This window comes from Hypomesus nipponensis, chromosome 14 (assembly GCF_054491055.1).
Source record: "Hypomesus nipponensis isolate SF chromosome 14, ASM5449105v1, whole genome shotgun sequence".
In the NCBI taxonomy this organism is placed as follows: Eukaryota; Metazoa; Chordata; class Actinopteri; order Osmeriformes; family Osmeridae; genus Hypomesus; species Hypomesus nipponensis.
The window spans coordinates 20,085,001-20,112,550 of record NC_140374.1 but is presented as its reverse complement, the minus strand read 5'-3'; the positions used below and the strand labels follow the sequence as shown (position 1 = coordinate 20,112,550).

Genomic DNA, 27,550 nt, shown 5'->3' with positions numbered 1-27,550 from the left:
GACGCAAGCCGTGTTCATCCCTCCCCCGCCCCCCTCCCAACATAAGCCTCTAGAGGAACAAAGTGAGTCTGGAGGCTCCGTCAGGAATGATGGATGCAGGATGGCCGTCTGGTGAGGAGATAGGGAGCGAGTCTGCCTGTGAAAGGCTGCCCTTTGTCACGCCAGCACAAGCCGGTTGGGAGACCTTCTGTACCGATCCGCCGTGCGTCTCTCTGTGTGTGTGCGTCTGTCTGTGTGTGCGCGTCTGTCTGTGTGTGCGCGTCTGTCTGTGTGTGCGCGTCTGTCTGTGTGTGCGCGTCTGTCTGTGTGTGCGCGTCTGTCTGTCTGTGCGCGTCTGTGCGTCTGTCTGTCTGCGTCTGTCTGTGTGTGCGTCTGTCTGTTTGTGCGTCTGTCTGTGTGTGCGTCTGTCTGTGTGTGCGTCTGTCTGTGTGTGCGTCTGTCTGTGTGTGCGTCTGTCTGTGCGTGCGTCTGTCTGTGCGTGCGTCTGTCTGTGCGTGCGTCTGTCTGTGCGTGCGTCTGTCTGTCTGTCTGTGCGTGCGTCTGTCTGTCTGTCTGTGCGTGCGTCTGTCTGTCTGTGCGTGCGTCTGTCTGTCTGTCTGTGCGTGCGTCTGTCTGTCTGTGCGTGCGTCTGTCTGTGCGTGCGTCTGTCTGTGCGTGCGTCTGTCTGTGCGTGCGTCTGTCTGTGCGTGCGTCTGTCTGTGCGTGCGTCTGTCTGTGAGTGCGTCTGTCTGTGAGTGCGTCTGTCTGTGCGTGCGTCTGTCTGTGCGTGCGTCTGTCTGTGCGTGCGTCTGTCTGTGCGTGCGTCTGTCTGTGCGTGCGTCTGTCTGTGCGTGCGTCTGTCTGTGCGTGCGTCTGTCTGTGCGTGCGTCTGTCTGTGCGTGCGTCTGTCTGTGCGTGCGTCTGTCTGTGCGTGCGTCTGTCTGTGCGTGCGTCTGTCTGTGCGTGCGTCTGTCTGTCTGTGCGCGTCTGTGCGTCTGTCTGTCTGCGTCTGTCTGTGTGTGCGTCTGTCTGTGAGTGCGTCTGTCTGTGCGTGCGTCTGTCTGTGCGTGCGTCTGTCTGTGCGTGCGTCTGTCTGTGCGTGCGTCTGTCTGTGCGTGCGTCTGTCTGTGCGTGCGTCTGTCTGTCTGTGCGTGCGTCTGTGCGTGCGTCTGTCTGTGCGTGCGTCTGTGCGTGCGTGCGTCTGTGCGTGCGTGCGTCTGTCTGTGAGTGCGTCTGTCTGTGAGTGCGTCTGTCTGTGAGTGCGTCTGTCTGTGTCTACCTGTTTCTGGCGATGAGGGCTTTGATGCGATCCACCTTCTTCTGTTTATCTGCCTCCTCCTGCGGGCTGAGGGCAGCCTCAGGCTCAGCCTCCACGTAGCGCTCAGGGATCAGGACTTTGTCTGGCACGGACAGCTGGGGAGGATATGATGGGGAGAGGGGGAGGAGAGGACAAAGCTCAGTGGCAGAGCATTGGACTGCAGATCAAGAGGTCTCGGGTTACAATCCTCCCTGTGCGTCACACTGGATAAAAGTGTCTACTAAATGAATATATTACATTATGACACAGCAGAAAGGGGGGCTCGCAACCCAACAGTGTGCTGAATATGAATGCCCCTTGCTTCTACCTCAACGCTGTCCTACGTGTCTGTCATCTTACCCCTCTGTCATCCTACCCCTCTGTCACCCTACCCCTCTGTCACCCTACCCCTCTGTCACCCTACCCCTCTGTCACCCTACCCCCCTGTCATCCTACCCCCCTGTCATCCTACCCCCCTGTCATCCTACCCCCCTGTCATCCTACCCCCCTGTCATCCTACCCCCCTGTCACCCTCCCCTCTGTCACCCTACCCCCCTGTCATCCTACCCCTCTGTCATCCTACCCCCCTGTCACCCTACCCCCCTGTCACCCTACCCCCCTGTCACCCTACCCCCCTGTCACCCTACCCCTCTCTTATCCTACACCTCTCTCATCCTACCCCTCTGTCACCCTACCCCTCTGTCACCCTACCTCTCTGTCACCCTACCCCTCTGTCATCCTACCTCTCTGTCATCCTACCCCTCTCTCATCCTACCCCTCTCTTATCCTACACCTCTCTTATCCTACCCCTCTGTCATCCTACCCCTCTCTCACCCTACCCCTCTGTCACCATACCCCTCTCTCATCCTACCTCTCTGTCATCCTACCCCTCTGTCACCATACCCCTCTCTCATCCTACCCCTCTGTCATCCTACCCCTCTGTCACCCTACCCCTCTGTCACCCTACCTCTCTGTCACCCTACCCCTCTGTCATCCTACCCCTCTGTCATCCTACCCCTCTCTATTCCTACCCCTCTGTCACCATACCCCTCTCTCATCATACCCCTCTCTCATCCTACCCCTCTGTCACCCTACCCCTCTGTCACCCTACCCCTCTGTCACCCTACCCCTCTGTCATCCTACCCCTCTGTCATCCTACCCCTCTCTATTCCTACCCCTCTGTCACCATACCCCTCTCTCATCCTACCCCTCTGTCATCCTACCCCTCTGTCATCCTACCCCTCTGTCATCCTACCCCTCTGTCATCCTACCCCTCTGTCACCCTACCCCTCTGTCACCCTACCCCTCTGTCATCCTACCTCTCTGTCATCCTACCCCTCTGTCATCCTACCCCTCTGTCACCCTACCCCTCTGTCATCCTACCCCTCTCTCATCCTACCCCTCTGTCATCCTACCCCTCTGTCATCCTACCCCTCTGTCACCCTACCCCTCTGTCACCCTACCCCTCTGTCACCCTACCCCTCTGTCACCCTACCCCTCTGTCATCCTACCCCTCTGTCACCCTACCCCTCTGTCATCCTACCCCTCTCTCATCCTACCCCTCTGTCATCCTACCTCTCTGTCATCCTACCTCTCTGTCCATGTTGAAGTGGTCCTCCTGCACAGCCTCTTTGAGGCGTGCTATCTCCTCGGCCGGCGTCTCATGGTCCCTCCCCACCTCCTGCCGCCGCATCGACGCCTCCAGAGCCTGGATGTCGCTGCTCATTACTTCCTCCCTCCGCCTGCTGTGGGCCTGCACACACACACACACACACACACGCTTTCATCTCTTTGCAGACACTATTATCAAAGTGATGTATGAATAGTGCTTATGGTTGGTGTAGCAGATGATTAGTATTATAGTGGTTAGTGCCAAGGAACTGGGTGACCATAGAATCATCTATCATACACAGCATGGCACACACACTGCAGAGTCCACTGCAGTGCTGTGGATTGGAATAAGAACAGAAACAAGTCTATAAAACGGAAGGTGCGTATTTGTAAACCTATTTTGAAAAGGTTTCCAAAAAATATTTTAAACCTTTCAAAACGTTTTTAATTTGATTTTTAAATGTAAAGTACTGATACCAGAAAAATCTACTTAGGGGTTCTCCTTGGTAAAGGAGGGGTTGAGTGCGCATGTTTTTACCTGCATGCTGCGGAAAGGGTTCTCCTTGTTGAAGGAGGGGCTGCGAGAGGGGCTGCGAGAGGGGGAGGGGGTGTCCTGCTGCGCCCCTAACCCCCCCAGGAGGTTGAGACCCTTCTTCTTCTCCCGCAGCGCCCCCTGCTGGTGTCGGCGGATCCTCTCCAGCTGCTCCTCCACGCTCATCCTGGAGCGGCTGCTCTCTGCCGCACACAGCTGCTCCACTGCGCTGCGAGGACGCTCCTACACACACACACACACACACACACAGTTAAACACATTTCTTACTCACACACACCACAGGCACATTACACACTGACTAGTATTATTAACACAAGCCACTCATCTGCACACCCATGTGTGCACCCAGAGAGCCCAGGGAGATAGCCCAGCTCTCCCTGGGTGAGTACCCCCCCCCACCCCCCCCCACCCCCACACACACACACACACACACAGTCAGTCAGTCATTCAGTCAGTCAGGGAGCGGCCCAGCCAGGGTGGGTTCCTGAGGGGAGGGATCCTCACCGTCCTGGGGTCGGGCTTCTTGCTCTTCCTCAGGGTGACGTAGGAGGCGATGGTGGAGGACTCCGGCATGGGGGACTTGGTCCTGGGGGGAACTATTCCAACTGGGTAGGACATTCCTGGAGAGAGAGAGGGCGTGAGAGAGAGAGGGGGCGTGAGAGAGCGAGAGGGGCGGCGTGAGAGAGAGGGGGGGGGCGTGAGAGAGAGAGGGGCGTGAGAGAGAGGGCATGAGAGGGAAACATCAGGTGCTGGATTTTGCGTGTACTGTGTGCATATGTGTGTGTACTGTGTGCATATGTGTGTGTGTGTACCTTTGATGCCCGAGGGGTCTCTCTCAGAAGTGTGTTCTGAGCGGTCCTCTCCGCTCTCGTCCACCTCAGCCACAGTGGTGAGCTCAGGCTCGCTCTTATACAGACGGTAGTCTGGGCCCTGCTGGGACCAGGTCAGAGGTCAGCTTACCCATCACCGGAACACAGAGCTAAACACACACACCAACCTAAACACACTTACAAACCTAGGCACGCAGGCACGCACCAACGTAAAAAAACATACATGCACACAGACCTTAACACACACACACAAATCTAAAACACACCCAATAATACAGCAACACATGCAGAGACACACACAGTGTAACTGGTCATTAACAAAGGGGCTGCAGAGGTTTGAAACTGGACACCAAACAAATTGTGAATCCAATCAAATGAAGTAGAAGAGTCTGCTGCAAACATGAAGCCACAGGCAGGAAGAAGCTTCAACAGAAACCACAACCATCTCCAAAACTAAACAACTGATCTGCACGACAAATAAATACTGCAAAACAGTCCAAGAGAGCAGAGCGGGAGGAGGAAGGTTCAGCTGAACAGAAAAGATGAGGACTTATGGAGACGGAGAAAAACGCAAAATCCAACGGAAATCAAACTGAATGGTTTAGGGGAGGGGCGATGATGAGCGATGATGACGTTGTGGGGTGGGGTCAAAGGTCAGGGATGGGGTCAACAGCTTACGCTGTGCGCGGCGTTCCTCGGGCCGGCCTTCCTGTCCTCGGGCCGGTGAGGCGTGGTGCGGACGGCGGCGGGGGAGGGAAGGGGGGGCACGGCGGGGGGGTTAGGTTCGTAGGACTGGGGCAGGGGCGGCCGTGGGGGCACCGAGTCCTGGAGGTCACAGGAGGGGGGGTGGGGGAGGGGAGAGTGACACAGGTGCCTGCCCACCCCCATGGGCAAGCAGCTGGCCTGGTCAGGACCAGCTCTGTAGGGGTCAGAGGTCAACCCTGGGAGAGGTCACTGGACTACCCCCCTCCCCCCCCACCCACACACACACACAGCGCAGGACCGAGCAGTCTGCCACAGGCCACACACACACACACACACACACACCAAGCCCTACAGCCTTGTCAGACACAGAGAAGCCCTCTCTCACCAGAAACCGGACTCTCACAGATACATTTACGGATCAACAACAAACTTTGTTTTACGTGGCGTGTCTTGGCTTATTACAAGTCATTACAAAGGACATTCAAATGCCCGCCACAGCCCCGACTCCAGCGCTGCAAGCGGAGGTGCGTGTGCCTCACCTCGCTCTTGTGTTTGCTGGAGAAGTGGGAGGAGCCGTCCGTGCTGCGCTGAGCTCTGTTCTTACTGAGGGCTTCCATCACATCCTGGATCCTCCACAGCTCCCGCTGGATGTGGACATGCTGCTGGCTGGGCGGCTCTGTCTGCACACACACACACACACACGCGCACACGCGCACACGCGCACGCGCACGCACACGCACACGCACACGCACACGCACACGCACACGCACACGCACACGCACACGCACACGCACACGCACACACACACACACACACACACACACACACACACACACACACACACACACACACACACACACACACACACACACACACACACACACACACACACACACACACACACACACACACACACACACACACACACACACACACACACGCACACACACACACACGCACAGATATAAACATGCACAGACGCACGCAAACGAAATGAACTCATACTCCGAGAGACTCTAAACATTTCATGTCAGGCTCCAGGGCTAACAACGCGAGCGGGGCAGTCAATGAAGGAGGGAAAGAAACTGCTTGGTTGACGAGAGAGAGAGTAATGGGCCTGTTCAGGTGTGCAGTGGGGCTGGATCTGAACATGCTCCCCTCTCAGAGACATTAGGCTGTGGCAGAGGCTGAGAGAGAGGTGGGAGAGAGAGAAGGAAAGAGGAAGTGGTTGAAACGAGATAGAAGGTGAAAGAAAGCGCCAAGCAGATGCACCAGTTAATGATGCCTTCACTGTTGACGACAGGCCTCTGTGAAGGGCACAGGGGGTGTATCTTTCTGTGCCTTTTCCTCCTTCTCTTCCTCTCCCTCTCTTTCCCCCTCTCTCTCCCTCTCTCTCCCTCTCTCTCCCTCTCTCTCCCTCTCTCTCATACACTCTCTTACCCTCCCTCTCCTTCTCTCCGTCTCCTACTCTCTCGCTACCCTCTCTCTCTCCTTTTCTCTCCCACTCCTTTTCCTACTCCCTCTCTCCCCCTCCCCTCCCCCTCTCCCTCCCTCTCTCTCTCCCTCTCTCTCTCCCTCTCTCTCTCCCTCTCTCTCTCCTACAGTCTTGCCTGTATTCCTAGCAGGAATAATAAAGACATATGAAGAGAAGGTTTTTCTTCACCTTGATGAAAGAGGAGAAAAAACGTCTCCAGATATAATTACTCGCCCCAAGCATCCCCTCGGTAACCAACCATCGCCTCGGAAATCCGTCACCCTCACTGACTGGTACAATCTTCGTTCATGACCACCCCCCCACCATCTTATTAACTCGAGGCGTTAACTGAATGAAAGGGTAGGTGAGGAGAGAACAATGACGGAACGACTGAATGGTTAGAGAGACGGTTCACAGGAAAGTCTCTTAGAACCTCTTTGAACTACGGGGGTGCTGAAGCTTCAGACGGTGGAGCTGGCTTGACTGGGAGCTAGCTGTCCAGCAGGGCCGAGCCTGGGGCGGGGCCGAGCCTGGGGCGGGGCCTGGGGCGGGGCCTGGGGCGGGGCGGAGCCTGGGGCGGGGCGGAGCCTGGGGCGGGGCGGAGCCTGGGGCGGGGCGGAGCCTGGGGCGGGGCGGAGCCTGGGGCGGGGCGGAGCCTGGGGCGGGGCGGAGCCTGGGGCGGGGCCGAGCCTGGGGCGGAGCCTGGGGCGGGGCCGAGCCTGGGGCGGGGCCGAGCCTGGGGCGGGGCGGAGCCTGGGGCGGAGCCTGGGCGGAGCCTGGGGCGGGGCGGAGCCTGGGGCGGGGCGGAGCCTGGGGCGGGGCGGAGCCTGGGGCGGAGCTTGGGCGGAGCCTGGGGCGGGGCGGAGCCTGGGGCGGGGCGGAGCCTGGGGCGAGGCGGAGCCTGAGGCGGGGCCTAGCCTGGGGCGGGGCCGAGGTGGTAGGTGGTGTGCATGCTCTGGTCTGGCTGCTACCTGAGGGCTGCCCAGGGCCTCCAGCTGCTCCAGCAGGTTGTTCTTGGCCAGGGTCACGTCTCCCTCCAGCCTGTCGTAGTCTCTCCAGGACCGCTCCAGCTCCTGAGAGGGTAAGGACACGGGTTCACAGCAGAAAGGGATTACCGTATCCCCAAACACACACTACTTTTTGGCATCCTTGAAGTGGAAATGTCTTCACCTTGTGTGTGTGAGTGATAAGATTATGTGTGGATGTGTGTGTGTATGTGTGTGTCTGTGGAGACTCACGGTGTTGACCCTGGTCAGCTCTCTGCAGGTGCTGAGCAGGCCATTCTGCAGTAGGTCTCTCTGCTGGATGACGCTCTGCATGGCGGCAGGGTTCTCAGAGCCCAGCTCGATCTCCTGGCTGGCCGACAGCAGGGCCGTCTCCAGGGTGTGCTGGGGGACAGAGGGGAGGGGGGACCCGCGGTTCACTTCTGGTATGAATGTGGAGATGGTGTCACACTTATTGTGGATCCCACTGTCTGTCTGTCTGTCTGTCTATCTCTCTCTGTCTGTGTGTCTCTATCTCTCTGTCTGTCTCTTTCTCTGTGTGTGTCTCTATCTCTCTGTCTGTCTCTCTCTCTCTCTCTCTCTCTGTGTGTGTGTCTCTATCTCTTTGTCTGTCTGTCTCTCTGGTGCACACGAAAGTCAGAGGCAGATATGACCCATTACTTGGAAAGAGTCCCTAGTGAGCTTCCCCTAGCCTGGTGAGTTTAGCTGTGGTCTCTATGACTACCTTCTCTCTCCCCTAGCCTGGTGAGTTTAGCTGTGGTCTCTATGACTACCTTCTCTCTCCCCTAGCCTGGTGAGTTTAGCTGTGGTCTCTATGACTACCTTCTCTCTCCCCTAGCCTGGTGAGTTTAGCTGTGGTCTCTATGACTACCTTCTCTCTCCCCTAGCCTGGTGAGTTTAGCTGTGGTCTCTATGACTACCTTCTCTCTCTCCCCTAGCCTGGTGAGTTTAGCTGTGGTCTCTATGACTACCTTCTCTCTGTGGAGCTGTTGTAGCTTGTCTTCTTGTGTCCGGACCACCTTGTCCTGTTCACACAGCCTGCTCAGCTTGGCCTGCGGACACATGGACACAGAATACATACACATGACAGAAGATTCATTTAGCAGACACTTTTTTCCCAAAATGAAAACATACAAATTATGATAAAATGTCTCGTTGCTAGCTTGAGCTGATAGTATGTTAATCATCTCGTGGTTTAGTTTAAAGTGCACCTACTTTCATAAGGTATTGCATGAGGTACATGCCTTGTCGTTTGTTAGTTAATTCACAAATACAGGCTGTAAAGTATAGAATGTATTGTTTTCAGAGGTTTTGTTGCTCAGTCGTTAGTCAGATGTACCTACTAATTCTAGTTTTCGCCCAGTGTAACAGCTTATGCGTGTAGTGTAACCTAATTTACTAATGTGTCCCAATTTGGCTATATGCCCACGACTGATACATATTTGTCAGGTGTAGAACGTCTGGTGAAGTAAGAGAGTAGAGGGAGAGAGTAGAGGGAGAGAGTAGAGGGAGAGAGTAGAGGGAGAGAGTAGAGGGAGAGAGTAGAGGGAGAGAGTAGAGGGAGAGAGTAGAGGGAGAGAGTAGAGGGAGAGAGTAGAGGGAGAGAGTAGAGGGAGAGAGTAGAGGGAGAGAGTAGAGGGAGAGAGTAGAGGGTGAGAGTAGAGGGAGAGAGTAGAGGGAGAGAGTAGAGGGAGAGAGTAGAGGGAGAGAGTAGAGGGAGAGAGTAGAGGGAGAGAGTAGAGGGAGAGAGTAGAGGGAGAGAGTAGAGGGAGAGAGTAGAGGGAGAGAGTAGAGGGAGAGAGTAGAGGGAGAGAGTAGAGGGAGAGAGTAGAGGGAGAGAGTAGAGGGAGAGAGTAGAGGGAGAGAGAGAGTAGAGGGAGAGAGAGAGTAGAGGGAGAGAGAGAGTAGAGGGAGAGAGTAGAGGGAGAGAGAGAGTAGAGGGAGAGAGTAGAGGGAGAGAGTAGAGGGAGAGAGTAGAGGGAGAGAGTAGAGGGAGAGAGTAGAGGGAGAGAGTAGAGGGAGAGAGTAGAGGGAGAGAGTAGAGGGAGAGAGTAGAGGGAGAGAGTAGAGGGAGAGAGTAGAGGGAGAGAGTAGAGGGAGAGAGTAGAGGGAGAGAGTAGAGGGAGAGAGTAGAGGGAGAGAGTAGAGGGAGAGAGTAGAGGGTGAGAGTGGAAGGAGAGAGTAGAGGGAGAGAGTAGAGGGAGAGAGTAGAAGGAGAGAGAGAGTAGAGGGAGAGAGAGAGTAGAGGGAGAGAGTAGAGGGAGAGAGTAGAGGGTGAGAGTAGAGGGAGAGAGTAGAGGGAGAGAGTAGAGGGTGAGAGTAGAGGGAGAGAGTAGAGGGTGAGAGTGGAAGGAGAGAGTAGAGGGAGAGAGTAGAGGGAGAGAGTAGAAGGAGAGAGAGAGTAGAGGGAGAGAGAGAGTAGAGGGAGAGAGTAGAGGGAGAGAGTAGAGGGTGAGAGTAGAGGGAGAGAGTAGAGGGTGAGAGTAGAGGGAGAGAGTAGAGGGTGAGAGTGGAAGGAGAGAGAGAGAGAGTAGAGGGTGAGAGTAGAGGGAGAGAGTAGAGGGTGAGAGTAGAGGGAGAGAGTAGAGGGAGAGAGTAGAAGGAGAGAGAGAGTAGAGGGAGAGAGAGAGTAGAGGGAGAGAGTAGAGGGAGAGAGTAGAGGGTGAGAGTAGAGGGAGAGAGTAGAGGGTGAGAGTAGAGGGAGAGAGTAGAGGGTGAGAGTGGAAGGAGAGAGAGAGAGAGTAGAGGGAGAGAGTAGAGGGAGAGAGTAGAGGGAGAGAGTAGAGGGTGAGAGTAGAGGGAGAGAGTAGAGGGTGAGAGTGGAAGGAGAGAGAGAGAGAGTAGAGGGAGAGAGTAGAGGGAGAGAGTAGAGGGAGAGAGTAGAGGGAGAGAGTAGAGGGAGAGAGTAGAGGGTGAGAGTAGAGGGAGAGAGTAGAGGGTGAGAGTAGAGGGAGAGAGTAGAGGGAGAGAGTAGAGGGAGAGAGTAGAGGGTGAGAGTGGAAGGAGAGAGAGAGAGAGTAGAGGGAGAGAGTAGAAGGAGAGAGTAGAGGGAGAGAGTAGAGGGTGAGAGTGGAAGGAGAGAGAGAGAGAGTAGAGGGAGAGAGTAGAGGGAGAGAGAGAGTAGAAGGAGAGAGAGAGAGTAGAGGGAGAGAGTAGAGGGAGAGAGAGAGTAGAGGGAGAGAGTAGAGAGAGAGAGAGTAGAGGGAGAGAGAGAGAGTAGAGGGAGAGAGAGAGTAGAGGGAGAGAGTAGAGGGAGAGAGAGAGTAGAAGGAGAGAGAGAGAGTAGAGGGAGAGAGAGAGTAGAGGGAGAAAGAGTAGAGGGAGAGAGAGAGTAGAGGGAGAGAGAGAGTAGAGGGAGAGAGAGAGTGGAGGGAGAGAGAGAGTAGAAGGAGAGAGAGAGTAGAAGGACAGAGAGAGTAAAGAGAGAGAGTAGAGGGACAGAGAGAGTAGAGGGAGAGAGAGAGAGTAGAGGGAGAGAGAGAGAGTAGAGGGAGAGAGAGAGAGTAGAGGGAGAGAGAGAGTAGAGGGAGAGAGTAGAGGGAGAGAGAGAGTAGAGGGAGAGAGTAGAAGGAGAGAGAGAGTAGAGGGAGAGAGAGAGTAGAGGGAGAGAGAGAGTAGAGGGAGAGAGAGAGTGGAGGGAGAGAGAGAGTAGAAGGAGAGAGAGAGTAGAAGGAGAGAGAGAGTAAAGAGAGAGAGTAGAGGGAGAGAGAGAGTAGAGGGAGAGAGAGAGTAGAGGGAGAGAGTCGGAGGCTCACATCTGTGTCCAACTCCTCCGGTCTGCACATGTAGGCGTGTTCCCTGTAGTCCTCAGGGCTCATCTGGAGGAGAGAGAGGCTGTCAGGGGGGGCAGAGGGACGTCCACACACACTGTCTGGCTGAACCAGGACATCTAATGCAGCTTCATGACTGGAGGGCCTAACGCTGTTGTGGTTGGACTGGGGACAAGCGTGACCACAGAGCCAGGAAGATGTGGATAGAACCCCCCCCGCCCCTCTAAACCAGCCAGTCCAAACCAGCCAGTCCTAACCAGCCAGTCTTAACATTGCCTTTGACTCAGATGACAGCGGCGTTCTTGTTTCGCCACCCGCGGTCGTTTGTCTACATCGGCAGACTATTGTGTGGGCTTTTTTTTTTTGGAAGGCGGTGCAAGGAGAAAGGATGTAATGCTATCCTTTTGGCGGGACGTCTACTGTGAGAGAGGAATCAGCTCTTGCACAGATAAGAGTTTGAGGGGAACTGGCTCGTCTCTGGGTCCTGTGGTCGGGTTGGTTTGGCTGGAACTAAATTTGAATAATCCAAGGTCGGCCACAGACCTCCCTTAAAGATGCCAAAATAGCCCTGAATGAAAAGAAGAACTGGTCTAGGGTTTATTCTATATGCAGACTTTGTCGTGCCAAACCCCCAACCTTAACTAGGGGGAGTTTGAGGACACTACAGCCCTCCAGTTTCACATCCCAGAGGTATACTACTTTGATCAATTGTACAAAAAAGTGCTTGATTTCAACTGCATTGGATTTCATGTATTCAAAAAGCAATGTTTCTTTGTCTCCCTTTCACTCTCTCTCAGTCTCTCTCACATCACACACCCACACAGTGCTCCATCACTGAATTCCACCACAGCACAGGTAAAGCATGTGGGACCTGTGGAACCAGGCATGTTGATGGCATTCCATACGCAGCATGCAGGCTCTCTGTGCAGCGAGCACAGGAAGCCAAGAGGTACTGGAGCTGGCGAGGGGGAGACAGGGGAGACAGACTCCTCCCGTCTGGACGGTGGGCGGGGGGAGGGAGGGGATGGATATGCAGTTGGCGCTGGGCTGATATGCCAACGTATGGAAGTGGGGTGGCAGCACTTTTACACCTCCATTGGTGATCTCAAAAGTGGCAAGAGGGATGTGACATCACAACATCACACTGTCCTACACACAGACTCTGTTGAGCTTTCATTGGCAACCACGACAACACACACAACTGGAGGGAAGTGGGGAGAGCAAGAGACAAAGGGAGAGATGGGACATGGCCAGCACGTGAGTCTAGCAGCTGGCTGTGAGCAGAGGCCCTCGCAGCAAACCAATCTGTCTTCACGCCCGCACCCTCAAAACAAGCTTGTTTACATTTCCAAAACCCCTAAATCCCGTCTGACATAACCGACGGACTCTGCAAACTAATTCTTCAACATGCTACAGGCCTTGTAACTCGATTCAACTGTGACGGTGCAAGCCTGGTTGCTAACGCTACAACAGTGAGGGTCGTCTAAACCCCACAAACAGACACGTTGCTCCATGATAAGTTACTTAACATGTCAAATTGAAGTTGGAATTTGCACTGGTCTTTGCAGGGGCAGCTGGATAATGAGCCGCATACTGTGGTCTTTTCAAATAGGTGACAAGGCCGGCGTTCTGGAGTTTTATCACACCAATTAGAGTCCTCCAGCCAAATGTGTCACTGCATGGTGTGGGCTTGGTAAATGAGCTAGGGGAGAATCTTGCACCCCCCCCCCCCCCCCCCAACCTTAATGAACCCACTCCACCACAACCACCCGACCCCATCCAGCCAACCCGCTATGAAAGCCTTTTACAAGCTGATAACAGTCTGTCTTAACGCCACGTGGCTCGTCCCCCCACAGTACACAGCCCTCGCTCACTCGCCCATCCACAGTGAGGACGGGGACGTTGCTAGGCAGCGTGCTACACAGTGCCCCAGCACGTTGCCGTGACTATACACGGGACGGGGGGACGGTGGGGGGGCAGTCAAATCAAAAGTGATGGGTACAAAGGTGCCGTGGTTTACAAGCAATACAGGGGGAGATAAATATATTGTGATGCCATGAGGACTTGACACCGCGGGGGGCGTTGACGGACGCAGTACAAACAAACAAACAAACAAACGACTGGAGAGGATGAGGAAGGCGAAGGCTTCGGCTGGCCTTACTTGCTGGTACAGTTGAGGCCTTGGGGCTGAGTTCTCAATCATAGTGTGAATGGTGACGATTAAAGGGTCATTTTCCTTCATCTGGTTCAGTTCAGAAGAGGAGCAACACGGACAGGCAGTCAGGTCACAGCAGAGTTCAGAGGTCACACTGACAACATCTGCTTCCGTCTCTCATTCTTTCACTCTCCCTCCTCTCTCTCATTCTCTCTCTCATTCTTTCACTCTCCCTCCTCTCTCTCTTTCCCGCTCTCATTCTCTGTCTCATTCTCTGTCTCATTCTCTGTCTCATTCTCTGTCTCATTCTCTGTCTCATTCTCTGTCTCATTCTCTGTCTCATTCTCTGTCTCATTCTCTGTCTCATTCTCTGTCCCATTCTCTGTCTCATTCTCTGTCTCATTCTCTGTCTCATTCTCTGTCTCATTCTCTGTCTCATTCTCTCTCTCCTGCGCTTTCTCCCTCATTTTCTCTCTCTTGCGCTCTCTCATACTCTCTCTCCCACCCCGTCTCCCCCTCAGACCCCCCCCCCATTTAAATAAATAAATACAAATATACATAAATAAATAATAATAATTAGGACACAGAGTCACGATGTCGCAAGACCCAGGAAACTCCTGAGAAAAGTAGCCAGCAACCAGAGAAAACGTTGGACATGGGCGACAAGCACTGAGATGTTGACTGTAACAGACAGCAGTAGAAAGGAGCAGTGTTCTGTCCACTAGGGGGGTTGTGTGGTCCCCTATGGGGTCCTTCTTCAGGGGGTGGGGTGGAGGGAGGGTGGGGGGGGGGGTGGAGAGGGGGCTGCACTGCCTGTCTGCCTAAAGACCAGACTCAGGCTAAATGTCTAGAAATGTCAGAGCTATTTTAAGCCTAAAATACCCTGGGGTAAAAGTCCCCTCCCCTGTAATTGTTGAACCAAACCCCTCCAGTAGATATCCATCTAATCTCCTCTGAACAAACACTGTGAGAAGAAGGATGTTGTCCAACACTCTCCAAAACCAGCGCTTAATACAGAGGCCACTGACCACTTGGTGGCTAAAAGAATCTACCGTCTATGAACCTTTCCAACGGACGTTTCTAGCTTCTGTCTTATAAAAATGGAATAACACGGAATAACAAACGCTGGAGCTGTTGTAAAGCGACCGACTCTTGAGAACCATAAGCAGTGGAAATGCGGTGTGTGGCTGGGTGAACGGGGAGGCGGGTCTCTACCACACCTGGTTGTCCAGGTACATGAGGTTCCTCTGGAGGTGGTGAGAGAGAACGTCGTTCTAGCAGCGTCGGAGAGCAGAAGGGATGGGAGAGAAAGAGAGGGAGAGAGCAGGAGTGAGGCAAAGGAGAGTAGAAACCATCAAGAAACACGTCCAGTACACACCTGGTGTTAAAACAAGAGGAGTGCCATGCAGAGAGACAGGCCGTTAAGGGGTTAGTTAAGGAGGCAGGCAAACAGGTGAGGTCAGTTGTGGAGGTGGAAGCACACAGAGGAGGGCATTCAGGGAGGTAACTGGAGTTGCAACGCGGTTGGAACTGACTGGAGCTGGGTTCTGACTGCATGGCAGTAGGGCAACGTAGATCACACATGTCATGAAGGCTGAGAAAACAGAAAACATGACAAATCCCCCGGCTGTTGTCTTTTTTTTAAAATCTTTTTTTTTTTTTTTTGACTGAACTGTTTGGCATAGCCAGAGCTTTTGTGACGCACAATGACGCCACAGCCACTAAGGGTCTGAGAACTATGTTGGGAGAGTCAACAGTCCGAGCGACCAGCGGCAGGGAACGGACCAGGCTGTGTGTCTGCAGGCCAGTTCTCTTTTAGCCTGTGCACACATTTCCCCTCCAGCACTCGAAGACAAAGTTTCATTAATAATTCACCAGGTACATCAAATAAGCCCCAGAGAGACGGAGTAAAGGTGTTAGCGTCTGACCCACCCAGTGTTCAGAGAGACATGCCTCGAGTCAGAGAGGCCACGGGTCCTGACTTTAAACCCTTGAACGCCAACAGTTCCCAGTTCATATTAGCATTAGCGACCTACATTTACCCACTAATAAAACCCATTCTGAGGAGAAGCCAGAGTAACGTTGGTCACATCTCCGCCAGACTAAGCCTCCTTAGCTGCTCTGAGAGCTGAGTGGACTAAGAGTCGTCATCTCTCTAAAACATCTGCCTGGCTTCTTCGAGGCCAGGCTGCAGCCCCCTGCTGGCTACGTCTAGGCCGGACTCGTCCTCTGATCAACGTTGGTCCTGCATCCTGCAGTGTGGCAGCTGAGTCGGGGTTAACAGTTTGGATTCTCTGACTCGTCCAGGGGTCTCCAGCCGAGGTCATGGGGGTGGCTGCACCCGCCGCTCAATAGATCTACTGATCACTGTGCCCCGTGCCCCCCCCCCCCCCCAACCAAAATATAAATCCCTGAGATAAATGAATGACGCAAGTGGATGGAGACGGCACACACACACACACACGCCCTCTGGGGCCTGACCTTTGGGTTGTCTCCATGGAGGTTTAGTTGCATAAGCTGTGCTACAGTGTGCTCCCGGACGCTGTTTAACTCTGCCTGCTGCCGCCGCAGCTTGATCAGCAGCAGAGTCAGCTCCTCAGGCTGCAGGGTCACACACACACACACAGGCAGCCACACACACACACACACACACACACACACACACACACACACACACACACACACACACACACACACAGGCAGGCACTCGCACACACACACGCAGCCACACACACACACACACACACACACACACAGGCAGGCACTCGCACACACACACACACACAGCCTCACACACACACACACACACACACAGGCAGGCACTCGCACACACACACACACACACACAGCCACACACACACACACACACACACACAGCCTCACACACACACACACACACACACACGCAGCCACTCGCACACATACACAACCAGGCCACCGGGTTAGGGGGACAGGGCAGGAGAGAACAAAGGTGGGGACAGGAGAGGACATTAGAGGCGGGCTGTGACCAGGTGGTTGCTGGAACAAGGGGACTGCCGTCATGCGGTCGACAGTGTTTTAGGACTGTTGGGTCACTAGTTGACACAGCTAGCATCAAGTATTATATATCAGTGGTCTTCAACCCTGGTCTTCAAGGCCCACAGTCCTGTATGTTTTAGATGTTTCTCTGCTCTAACACGCCTGATTCAAACATATAGGGTTGAAGGAACATAGGGAACATATAGCATATACAGGACAGTTGGCCCTGAGGACCTCATTCTAAAACTACTGTATAAGAATACAAGCATATTTTCTGTATGTCTGTAGTGTAGCTTGCATCTCTGAACAGATTCACACAAACGCCTGCACCCACATTTGTGAGTGTGTCGACAGCGGAGAGAAAGAGCCGTTCTGGCTGAAGGAGCAGAGCGTGACTGTGCTTGCTGCTGACGTGTAGAGAATGCTACAGAGCTCCTGGAGTAAACAGTGTAAATCCTCCCGGTTGAAACGTGGATCATAGTCAGAGTCTAAATCTGCCTTAAGACGACGCCCTGCCTCTCCCTCTCTCTTTCTGTGTCTCTCTCTGTCTCTCTCTCTCTCTCTCGGATGAAAGAGAGAGAACAAAAAATATAAAACAAAGTGAGGAGAGAAGCGACTACTAAAATGACTCGTCTTTTGGATAGAGCCCCATTAGACCACAACGGATAACTGGGGCTTTAAACCCGACCATGAAAATGACAGGGTGGCGTGTTCCAGGAGCGCGTACGGCTGGGCCAGGGACATGGTGGGGCCAGGGCGGGGGCGAGCAAGGGCGGGCGAGCGAGGACCGGGGGAGGAGAAGAGTGGAGGGAGAGAGAGAGAGAGACATGGGGAGGCAACTGACCGTTTTCCCTTGCAGAGTCTGGGCAGTGATGGTCTGGACAGGGATACCTGTTGGCATGGACCTCCTGTCAGGTGGGTAGGCATACTGTGGAGAGCAGACAAGACAGGCCTCACCGTCACAACCTGTGTGTGTGAGTGTGTATTCAATCAGCTGATGATTTTATACCAAGCGACATGCAGGGTGAGACTCCAACTTGCTACCTCTGGACCTGCAGTCACATGACCTACCGTGAAACTACACTCATCCCTCATGCTTATGCCGGCATGGACCTGCAGTCACATGACCTACCGTGAAACTACACTCATCCCTCATGCCTGGCATAGACCTGCAGTCACATGACCTACCGTGAAACTACACTCATCCCTCATGCCTGGCATGGACCTGCAGTCACATGACCTACCGTGAAACTACACTCAAACCCCTCACGCTCATGCCTGGTGTATGCAGCCATGGACCTGCACAACATGTACTTAGTATAGGGTGTGCACTCTCCAGTCAACGACACACTGTTAAAGATGAATTGGAGCCATGCTAACCCCAAGTTAGGTCAGCGCCGGACATATTTAAGTCTACCTTGGTGTGTGTCTTCCTCTGTGAGGTGTGTGTGTGTGTGTCTTCCTCTGTGAGGTGTGTGTGTCTTCCTCTGTGAGGTGTGTGTGTGTGTCTTCCTCTGTGAGGTGTGTGTGTCTTCCTCTGTGAGGTGTGTGTGTGTGTGTCTTCCTCTGTGAGGTGTGTGTGTCTTCCTCTGTGAGGTGTGTGTGTGTGTGTCTTCCTCTGTGAGGTGTGTGTGTCTTCCTCTGTGAGGTGTGTGTGTCTTCCTCTGTGAGGTGTGTGTGTCTTCCTCTGTGAGGTGTGTGTGTCTTCCTCTGTGAGGTGTGTGTGTCTTCCTCTGTGAGGTGTGTGTGTCTTCCTCTGTGAGGTGTGTGTGTGTGTCTTCCTCTGTGAGGTGTGTGTGTGTGTCTTCCTCTGTGAGGTGTGTGTGTCTTCCTCTGTGAGGTGTGTGTGTGTGTGTCTTCCTCTGTGAGGTGTGTGTGTCTTCCTCTGTGAGGTGTGTGTGTCTTCCTCTGTGAGGTGTGTGTGTGTGTGTCTTCCTCTGTGAGGTGTGTGTGTCTTCCTCTGTGAGGTGTGTGTGTGTGTGTCTTCCTCTGTGAGGTGTGTGTGTCTTCCTCTGTGAGGTGTGTGTGTCTTCCTCTGTGAGGTGTGTGTGTGTGTGTCTTCCTCTGTGAGGTGTGTGTGTCTTCCTCTGTGAGGTGTGTGTGTGTGTGTCTTCCTCTGTGAGGTGTGTGTGTCTTCCTCTGTGAGGTGTGTGTGTCTTCCTCTGTGAGGTGTGTGTGTCTTCCTCTGTGAGGTGTGTGTGTCTTCCTCTGTGAGGTGTGTGTGTCTTCCTCTGTGAGGTGTGTGTGTGTGTCTTCCTCTGTGAGGTGTGTGTGTCTTCCTCTGTGAGGTGTGTGTGTGTGTGTCTTCCTCTGTGAGGTGTGTGTGTCTTCCTCTGTGAGGTGTGTGTGTCTTCCTCTGTGAGGTGTGTGTGTGTGTGTCTTCCTCTGTGAGGTGTGTGTGTCTTCCTCTGTGAGGTGTGTGTGTCTTCCTCTGTGAGGTGTGTGTGTGTGTGTCTTCCTCTGTGAGGTGTGTGTGTGTGTCTTCCTCTGTGAGGTGTGTGTGTCTTCCTCTGTGAGGTGTGTGTGTGTGTGTCTTCCTCTGTGAGGTGTGTGTGTCTTCCTCTGTGAGGTGTGTGTGTCTTCCTCTGTGAGGTGTGTGTGTGTGTGTCTTCCTCTGTGAGGTGTGTGTGTCTTCCTCTGTGAGGTGTGTGTGTCTTCCTCTGTGAGGTGTGTGTGTCTTCCTCTGTGAGGTGTGTGTGTGTGTCTTCCTCTGTGAGGTGTGTGTGTGTGTGTCTTCCTCTGTGAGGTGTGTGTGTCTTCCTCTGTGAGGTGTGTGTGTCTTCCTCTGTGAGGTGTGTGTGTCTTCCTCTGTGAGGTGTGTGTGTCTTCCTCTGTGAGGTGTGTGTGTCTTCCTCTGTGAGGTGTGTGTGTGTGTCTTCCTCTGTGAGGTGTGTGTGTCTTCCTCTGTGAGGTGTGTGTGTCTTCCTCTGTGAGGTGTGTGTGTCTTCCTCTGTGAGGTGTGTGTGTCTTCCTCTGTGAGGTGTGTGTGTGTGTGTCTTCCTCTGTGAGGTGTGTGTGTCTTCCTCTGTGAGGTGTGTGTGTCTTCCTCTGTGAGGTGTGTGTGTGTGTGTCTTCCTCTGTGAGGTGTGTGTGTGTGTCTTCCTCTGTGAGGTGTGTGTGTCTTCCTCTGTGAGGTGTGTGTGTGTGTGTCTTCCTCTGTGAGGTGTGTGTGTCTTCCTCTGTGAGGTGTGTGTGTCTTCCTCTGTGAGGTGTGTGTGTGTGTGTCTTCCTCTGTGAGGTGTGTGTGTGTGTCTTCCTCTGTGAGGTGTGTGTGTCTTCCTCTGTGAGGTGTGTGTGTGTGTGTCTTCCTCTGTGAGGTGTGTGTGTCTTCCTACCTTGGTGAGGTGTGTGTGTCTTCCTACCTTGGTGAGGTGTGTGTGTCTTCCTCTGTGAGGTGTGTGTGTGTGTCTTCCTCTGTGAGGTGTGTGTGTCTTCCTCTGTGAGGTGTGTGTGTCTTCCTCTGTGAGGTGTGTGTGTCTTCCTCTGTGAGGTGTGTGTGTGTGTGTCTTCCTCTGTGAGGTGTGTGTGTCTTCCTCTGTGAGGTGTGTGTGTCTTCCTCTGGGAGGTGTGTGTGTGTGTGTCTTCCTCTGTGAGGTGTGTGTGTCTTCCTCTGTGAGGTGTGTGTGTCTTCCTCTGTGAGGTGTGTGTGTCTTCCTCTGTGAGGTGTGTGTGTGTGTGTCTTCCTCTGTGAGGTGTGTGTGTCTTCCTACCTTGGTGAGGTGTGTGTGTCTTCCTCTGTGAGGTGTGTGTGTGTGTCTTCCTCTGTGAGGTGTGTGTGTCTTCCTCTGTGAGGTGTGTGAGGTGTGTGTGTCTTCCTCTGTGAGGTGTGTGTGTGTGTGTGTGTCTTCCTCTGTGAGGTGTGTGTGTGTGTGTGTCTTCCTCTGTGAGGTGTGTGTGTGTGTCTTCCTACCTTGGTGAGGTGTGTGTGTGTGTCTTCCTACCTTGGTGAGGTGTGTGTATGTGTCTTCCTCTGTGAGGTGTGTGTGTCTTCCTACCTTGGTGAGGTGTGTGTATGTGTCTTCCTCTGTGAGGTGTGTGTGTCTTCCTACCTTGGTGAGGTGTGTGTGTGTGTCTTCCTCTGTGAGGTGTGTGTGTCTTCCTACCTTGGTGAGGTGTGTGTGTGTGTCTTCCTCTGTGAGGTGTGTGTGTCTTCCTCTGTGAGGTGTGTGTGTCTTCCTCTGTGAGGTGTGTGTGTCTTCCTACCTTGGTGAGGTGTGTGTATGTGTCTTCCTCTGTGAGGTGTGTGTGTCTTCCTACCTTGGTGAGGTGTGTGTGTGTGTCTTCCTCTGTGAGGTGTGTGTGTCTTCCTACCTTGGTGAGGTGTGTGTGTGTGTCTTCCTCTGTGAGGTGTATGTGTCTTCCTACCTTGGTGAGGTGTGTGTGTGTGTCTTCCTCTGTGAGGTGTGTGTGTCTTCCTACCTTGGTGAGGTGTGTGTGTGTGTGTCTACCTTGGTGAGGTGTGTGTGTGTGTGTCTTCCTACCTAGGTGAGGTGTGTGTGTGTCTACCTTGGTGAGGTGTGTGTCTTCCTACCTAGGTGAGGTGTGTGTGTGTGTGTGTCTTCCTACCTTGGTGAGGTGTGTGTGTGTGTGTCTACCTTGGTGAGGTGTGTGTCTACCTACCTTGGTGAGGTGAGTGCGGTTGCGTCTGTCGATGCTCATGTCGCCCCGGTACCCGGGCGAGGACACCTCAGAGCGGCCCACGGTGTTGTAGGAGCGCAGCGGCGAGTATCCGCCATACATGGCCAGCGAGCCGTGTGAGGGCGAGGGTGGGATGGAGTGGGCGGCGTGCTCCGACAGGTTGACCATGGTCTTGGGGCTGGGCAGCGTGCCGTAGGGCGCGGGCGGACGCACGTACGCCTGCCGCTGCTGCCACTCAAACAGCTGCCACATGGTGTCGTCCCTCATGGAGCGCCGCTTGTCGCCGGGCGCCAGCCCCAGCGCCTGGTCGTACATGGACGGCGACATGCTGCAGATGCTGTCGCGCTGCGCCATGCTGTTCCGGGGCATGGTGCGGTAGCCCTCGCCGTAGTGGGGCATGGCGGGAGCCCGGTGGCTCGGCATGTTCCTCGGGAGAGTCTGGTAAGACATGATGCTGAAGGAGGGAGAGGAGAGAGAGGGAGGAGAGAGAGGGAGGAGAGAGAGGGAGGAGAGAGAGACAGAGAGAGAGAGAGAGAGAGCGAGCGAGCGAGAGGGAGAGGAGAGAGACAGAGGGGAGAGAGACAGAGGGGAGAGAGACAGAGGGGAGAGAGACAGAGGGGAGAGAGAGAGAGAGAGGAAAGAGAGGGCGGGGAAAGAGAGGGCGGGGAAAGAGAGAGAGAGAGAGGAGAGAGAGGGCGGGGAAAGAGAGAGAACAAACACTTAATGAGGGAGCTAATGACCGGAATTTCCATTTCCCTCTTTGGTGCACTCACTGTGTGAATTTCATTACAAACAGTTATTAGCGGTGCCATGGGAACGGCCAACGGGAGCGTGTGCATCTCAGGGGTTGGAGGAGAGCAGAGTGTGCACATCCATGAGACAGACAGAGACACGCGCTTTGTTTCTTCCTGGGTACAGCCATCTTTATCCTGACCTTGTGTTGGGATCTGTGCTATGAGCGATTAGCCGTGCAGCTGCCACAGAACGTGCACGCGTATGTGGACACAGAGACAATGACACAGACGGAGAAGTCTGAGCATTTCAGATTAGTGAGAGCCCGTGCAGAAGAGCGAGGGCGTGTGTGTGTGGAAGAGAGGGAAAGGAGGAGGGAGAAACTGTGTGGCGAGGACAACCTCCTGAGGGGAAATTCGGGCACCGATGCTTTGAACAGCTCTGCAGACGAGGCAGGGTGAACCACAGTGCAGCCCGACTCAGCGAGAGGCCTCACACCCCCCCCCACCACCCCCCACCACCACCCCCCCCCCACCCCTGCAGCGGCTCTGTAGAGGCGCTGGCTCTGCGGAAGGGGGCAGGGGTCGAGCGGGGGCATGGCAACACTTCAGCTGACACTCATGTGAGGGGACGGGCACGTCATCTGGCCATGGTCAGGTGGGGAGAGCTGGGAAACGGAGGACGTTCATGGCAAACAGAACTACTAATGACAAACAGGGCCTGCTCAGCTTTTAGAGAGAGAAGAGAGGGAGGGAGGCAGAAAGCTAGAGGAGAGAGAGACAGAGAAAGAGAGAGAGAGAAGGAGAAAGTATTAAGGAGGAGTGGCTGTGCCTGTAAATAAACTTGGTGATAGCAGCCCTGAGGGAGAGAGCAGGCCTTGGCCTCCCATGTCACCACATCAGGAACAAGATGCACGCCCAGCGCTCTGGAGAACAGGCTGAGGGGAAGAACAGGAGGGGAACAAGGAGATACTGCAGAGGAAGAGAGAGGATGAGAGAGAGAGAGAGAGAGAGAGGGAGAGAGAGGGGAGAGAGAGGGGAGAGAGAGGGAGAGAGAGTGTGAGAGAGAGAGAGAGAGAGAGTGTGAGAGTGTGAGAGAGAGAGAGAGAGAGAGAGAGAGAGAGAGAGAGAGAGAGGGAGAGAGAGGGGAGAGAGAGGGGAGAGAGAGGGAGAGAGAGAGAGAGAGAGTGTGAGAGAGAGAGAGAGAGAGAGAGAGAGAGGGGAGAGAGAGGGAGAGAGAGTGTGAGAGAGAGAGAGAGAGAGAGAGAGAGAGAGAGAGAGAGAGGAGAGAGAGAGTGAGAGAGAGAGAGAGAGAGAGAGAGAGTGTGAGAGTGTGAGAGAGAGAGAGAGGAGAGCAAGCATTGCATTCTGACCCAATTAAACAGGGAGTCCTCTGCTCAGCAGAGGGGAAGAAGAGGAGGTCGGCTGTACAGAAGTTACTCGCTGCTCTTGTTTAGAACTGGACGCTGCTTCCCACACCCATTAATTATTTAAACACCCCCCCAGTTTAGCACTGAGCTAAGCACAACAATTTGTCATAGCGATAGCGCAGTGCACACACAGGTAGAATACTGTGCAGAAAGATGTTGCCAGAAAACTGACCTTCCTGGGATTAAGAAGATCCATAAGTAATCAGAGTGTTAAACATATTGACACAGGGAAATATCTAGGACGTACAACATAGTGGACCTTGAGGACCAGGGTTGAAGAGCACTTGGCCACTTGGCCTTAATGCAGGGGGTTAGGGTTCAATTCTGGCCTGGGATATTCCCTGCACGCCCTCCCCTCTCTCGCTCCTGAATTTCCCGTCCCTCTGATTCCTTCAATAACTCACAATAGAGCAAAAATAAATAGATAACTGCAGCGTTTCATGGGAGTGTGAAAATGCAAATGTTCCTGTTGTCCCAGGAGCTTTGTGTGAACTGCTCTGAGGGCCATGGGAAGGTCACCATGAAGGGAGAGGATCCTCTCTGTCTGTGAGTCAGCATTTCTAACACTGCTGAGACTACTTTACTCTCTCTTCCCCACATCGGTGAACAGAAACGAGGGGATGCCATCCAGGAACGACCTGGACAGTGGAGGAGTGGTGGCCTGGGTGGGATGAAACAGGGTCTCCTTTGGAACGACTGGCTCTGTAACTCCTCTGCTCACTGTGACAGGAATACAGAGGGAGGGGGCTGGAGCCAGGGAGGGCTGAGGGCTTTCTGAGGAGGGAAGATTTGGGTCGGAGGATGCTGTCGCAGTGTTGTTGTGGGTGTGTAGCCCACTGTGGTGGGCGGGGGGTGAGGGTGGCAACGTGCAGAGGAATATAAAGACTTGGGCCCAGTGCTGGGGGAGAGAGCTAACCACAGTTCCGGATGAAGACTCTCACTGCAGGGAGGAGAGACAGAGCCCTGCTCAACTCTCCCACTTTCATCTGCTCTGTATTTAAAGAGCAGGATTTTCTCAGCTTTGCTTTTTTGTTATCCTCTTGTGTGCACACACACACAATGCATACATTAGCTAAACCGCTAGCAATCACACACACACACAATGCATACGTTAGCTAAACCGCTAGCAATCACACACACACACAATGCATACGTTAGCTAAACGTAGCTAAACAACCTAAACCTTGAGGGTTTAGGTTGGTTGAGGGGCAGTTCTATGGGCGTATGTGAAGCCCTCTGTGACATGCTTGCGTGTAAAAAGGGCTATACAAATAAATTTGATTTGATTTGATTTAAACCGCTAGCAATCACACACACACATAATGCATACGTTAGCTAAACCGCTAGCAATCACACACACGCATACCTTTATACACACACACACACACACACCTTCTGGTGTCGTCGTCCTGGTTGCGGACCCTCTGCGTGCGGACCCACTGCTCCAGCTGCTGCATGGAGCTGGTCCTCTGCAGGGTGCGATCAGGCTCCTGGGTGGGGGTCCTCTGCAGGGTGCGATCAGGCTCTTGGGTGGGGGTCCTCTGGAGCGGGGCGCCCACCGCCTCCCTGGGGCTCTGCTCCCCGGAGCCGTTCACCTGGGGGGCCCCGCGGGGGGCCCCGTCGGGCTCGGCGTGACGCGCGGTGGGGGAGGGGCAGCTGATGTTGGCGGTGAGCGCGGCCGCCTGGGCAGGCTGCAGCTTGATGCTGTTGATCTTGGTGAGCGGGCGCTCCCTCTCCGCCCCGGCGCTCTGGAAGCCGTAGCGCTCGGCGTCGCGCTGCTTCCGGCTCTCCTCGGCCTGGTGGCGCTCGCGGTCCGCCTCGCGGTTGCGCTCGTTGTTCTGGATCTCCGGGCGGGTCAGCGGCCTGTGGTTGGCCGTGTGGTTGACGTCCTGCGGGCCGCACTGCTCCACCTTTAGCCTGTCCAACCTGCTGGTGGAGGGAGGAGAAGAGAGAGGGGGAGAAGAGAGAGGGAGAAGAGAGAGGGGGAAGAGAGAGTGGGGGAGGAGAGGGAGCAGAGAGGGAGGAGAAGAGAGAGGGAGAAGAGAGAGGGGGGAGAAGACAGAGGGAAGAGAGAGGGAGAAGAGAGAGGGAAGAGAGAGGGGGAGGGGAGGGAGAAGAGAGGGAGGAGGAGAGAGGGGGAGAAGAGAGAGGGGGAAGAGAGAGGAGAAACAAGAGGGCGAGAAGAGAGAGGGAGGAGAAGAGATGAGAGAGGAAGAGGAGAAACAAGGGGGAGGAGAAGAGGCGGAGGGAGAGAAGAAGGTAATAACAAGTCAGCGAAAGATAATCAAGACATCAAATCTCTGCCTCCACAGAGGAGGAGGAGGAGCTGAACACAGTAACTAGAGCAGCCACGGATTCTACACAGCACAGGGGGAGATTCCAATCACAAGCACTTTCACAGAGAGCTGTGAGTGAGTGTGCTTTTCCGGTTGGAGCGTGACGAGGGGGGAGGGGGGGGGGGTGTACAGCCACTGTGCAGTAGGAATATGACAGCCTACTGGCTGGTGCAGGGAGCCAGGCACCAGAAGGAGCAGCTAGGCTGGTCAGCACTCAGACAAAGGGAACGTGATCCTGGAAGAAGCCTGGGGCTCCTGCAGCTGCCAAAACAGACCAGGCACAGAGAGAGAGACAGAGAGGGAGGCAGGGAGGGAGAGCGAGAGAGCGAAACCAGAGACGTCCAATAAATCCTGGGCTCTGTCTGGCTCTGTCTGTAGAGGTGCCACGGGCCCAGACCTGGCAACCCTAGATGTCGGTACCAGGTAACACCGAGAGCCCCGATGAGGTAACGGATACTACTGTAGCCTGGCCCCAGGGACGAGCTCAAGGTCACAGTTCCAAAGCCCTTCAGAAGCCCCCCCAGCCCTCCTTAAGCTTCCAGCCCTCTCTGACACAGAGGGAGTGGGGGCTGGGGCTGGAGAGGGGGCGGTTGGTTGGTGAGAGTAACAGACCAAAGCTAGAGACTTTCCAGTTTCCACTCCTGGGCAGTAGAACGGCCACAGCCGAGCCTAATGTCTTCCACAGCCCTCTGTCTCTAGTCCAACCCTATAAAACGGATCAAGAGCCTAATAAAAAAACAAATTGCTGTCTGCATTACCTCATACTTGGTTTGGGTCAGACCCTCTCAGCAGGGTGGTTAGCTATGAAAGGCCTGTTTCAGCACTCTGTTTAGGCTCCATCGGTGGAGACTATTCCTAGCAGTTGTCATCAGGTACTGTACGTACTGAAGCAGCAGGAGGAAATGGAAAGCGGGGATGGAAGGAGATACAGGTGAGAGAGCGTGTGGTTGTATCCAGCTGGAGACTCTTCTGGAAGCATAACATTGTCGCTAGTTCATTTACTGCCGATCCCTCCGCAGTGCCGACACCAGCGCTTCATGTAATTAAAAAGCTCTTAACGCAATGCCTCATGCAAAGGGCAGCACTGGAGAGGCGGGTTGCCAGGTGACTGTCGTTTCCACTCTTTAATTCCCGTCCCCTCCTGACATCTGACGGGCCAGCACCCCCGTATGCACACACTTAAGGGAGACATAACCCTGTGGAGAGTGGTTATGAAAGAGTGACGAGACAGCGTTCCTTTGGCTACTTGGGGGGGGGGGGGGGGGGTGCGTGTTTGTGTGTGGGTAGAGGGCTTGCTGAGGTTGCTAAGCAGCAGCCAAACAGCTCGGGGGGGGGGGGTGGCGGGGTACCTTAAACTGGTACGCCACTCAAATAAAAATACAGTGACTCGGATCAATAGCGTGAACATTTCCGGCAATAAACGAGCATTGACGTTGAGTCTCTTTTCTGGCCCCTCTGCGGGCCTGACTGAACATGGATGTGCTGTGCAGCGTACAGACCTCTTGGCGGGCTCAGAGTGCACCAGGGCAGCATCCGTCATCACCTTCATCCACGACTCCATCTCTTTGGCCGCGTCCGTGCAAAAGTAGTACGTCCGCATGTTGGGGTGTGTGGCCTGCTCAGGACGGGACAGGGGGGAGAGGAGAGAGATGGTAACCTGGAAAAGACAGGGGCGAGGGGTGGGATAAATGTAATATACCTTTGTTGAAGAGTCAAGTTTTACTATGTGCTTATTTTTTTTTCCTGGGTATGAACTGGTGTTCCTTCTCTACAAGTATGCAATGTTCCATTGTTTTCCTGCATCATGACAGGTGAGGGCTTGTAAAAGAGCAGTGTTTAGCTTCCTAGAGTCACCAGCTAGCGGTGACTCATCACGTGTCCCACAAGACTTACCATAAAGCAACCTTAGGAAACACACAGATGATTCTTCTCTTGTGACACGTTCCCTCTCCCCAGCAGGCACGCAGAGAGACAACGAGGATTGTCATTGTGCAGGTGTGTGTGAGGGAGACAGAGTGA

The 27,550-nt window shown here is 54.2% G+C and overlaps 1 protein-coding gene across 12 annotated transcripts in view; it reads right to left on the bottom strand.

Annotated features, from left to right (window-relative positions):
- plekha5 (pleckstrin homology domain containing, family A member 5) overlaps positions 1 to 27,550 on the bottom strand; it is a 77,781-nt gene that overhangs the window by 2,351 nt on the left and 47,880 nt on the right. For 6 of the 12 annotated variants that reach the window (XM_084672688.1, XM_084672690.1, XM_084672695.1 and 3 more), the window contains 16 exons: positions 27,031 to 27,146; positions 24,588 to 25,124; positions 21,017 to 21,488; positions 17,241 to 17,324; positions 15,860 to 15,979; positions 14,599 to 14,652; positions 11,209 to 11,271; positions 8,425 to 8,505; positions 7,688 to 7,837; positions 7,421 to 7,522; positions 5,515 to 5,655; positions 4,253 to 4,370; positions 3,945 to 4,060; positions 3,426 to 3,662; positions 2,868 to 3,029; positions 1,259 to 1,392 (listed from right to left, as the gene is read on the bottom strand). In XM_084672688.1, coding sequence (XP_084528814.1) covers positions 1,259 to 1,392; positions 2,868 to 3,029; positions 3,426 to 3,662; positions 3,945 to 4,060; positions 4,253 to 4,370; positions 5,515 to 5,655; positions 7,421 to 7,522; positions 7,688 to 7,837; positions 8,425 to 8,505; positions 11,209 to 11,271; positions 14,599 to 14,652; positions 15,860 to 15,979; positions 17,241 to 17,324; positions 21,017 to 21,488; positions 24,588 to 25,124; positions 27,031 to 27,146 — 2,687 coding nt within the window. Of the gene's footprint in view, positions 1 to 1,258; positions 1,393 to 2,867; positions 3,030 to 3,425; positions 3,663 to 3,944; positions 4,061 to 4,252; positions 4,371 to 4,948; positions 5,096 to 5,514; positions 5,656 to 7,420; positions 7,523 to 7,687; positions 7,838 to 8,424; positions 8,506 to 11,208; positions 11,272 to 13,384; positions 13,466 to 14,598; positions 14,653 to 15,859; positions 15,980 to 17,240; positions 17,325 to 21,016; positions 21,489 to 24,587; positions 25,125 to 27,030; positions 27,147 to 27,424; positions 27,444 to 27,550 lie in introns of those variants that run through there. The other 6 variants (XM_084672699.1, XM_084672698.1, XM_084672689.1 and 3 more) reach the window with 6 other exon arrangements.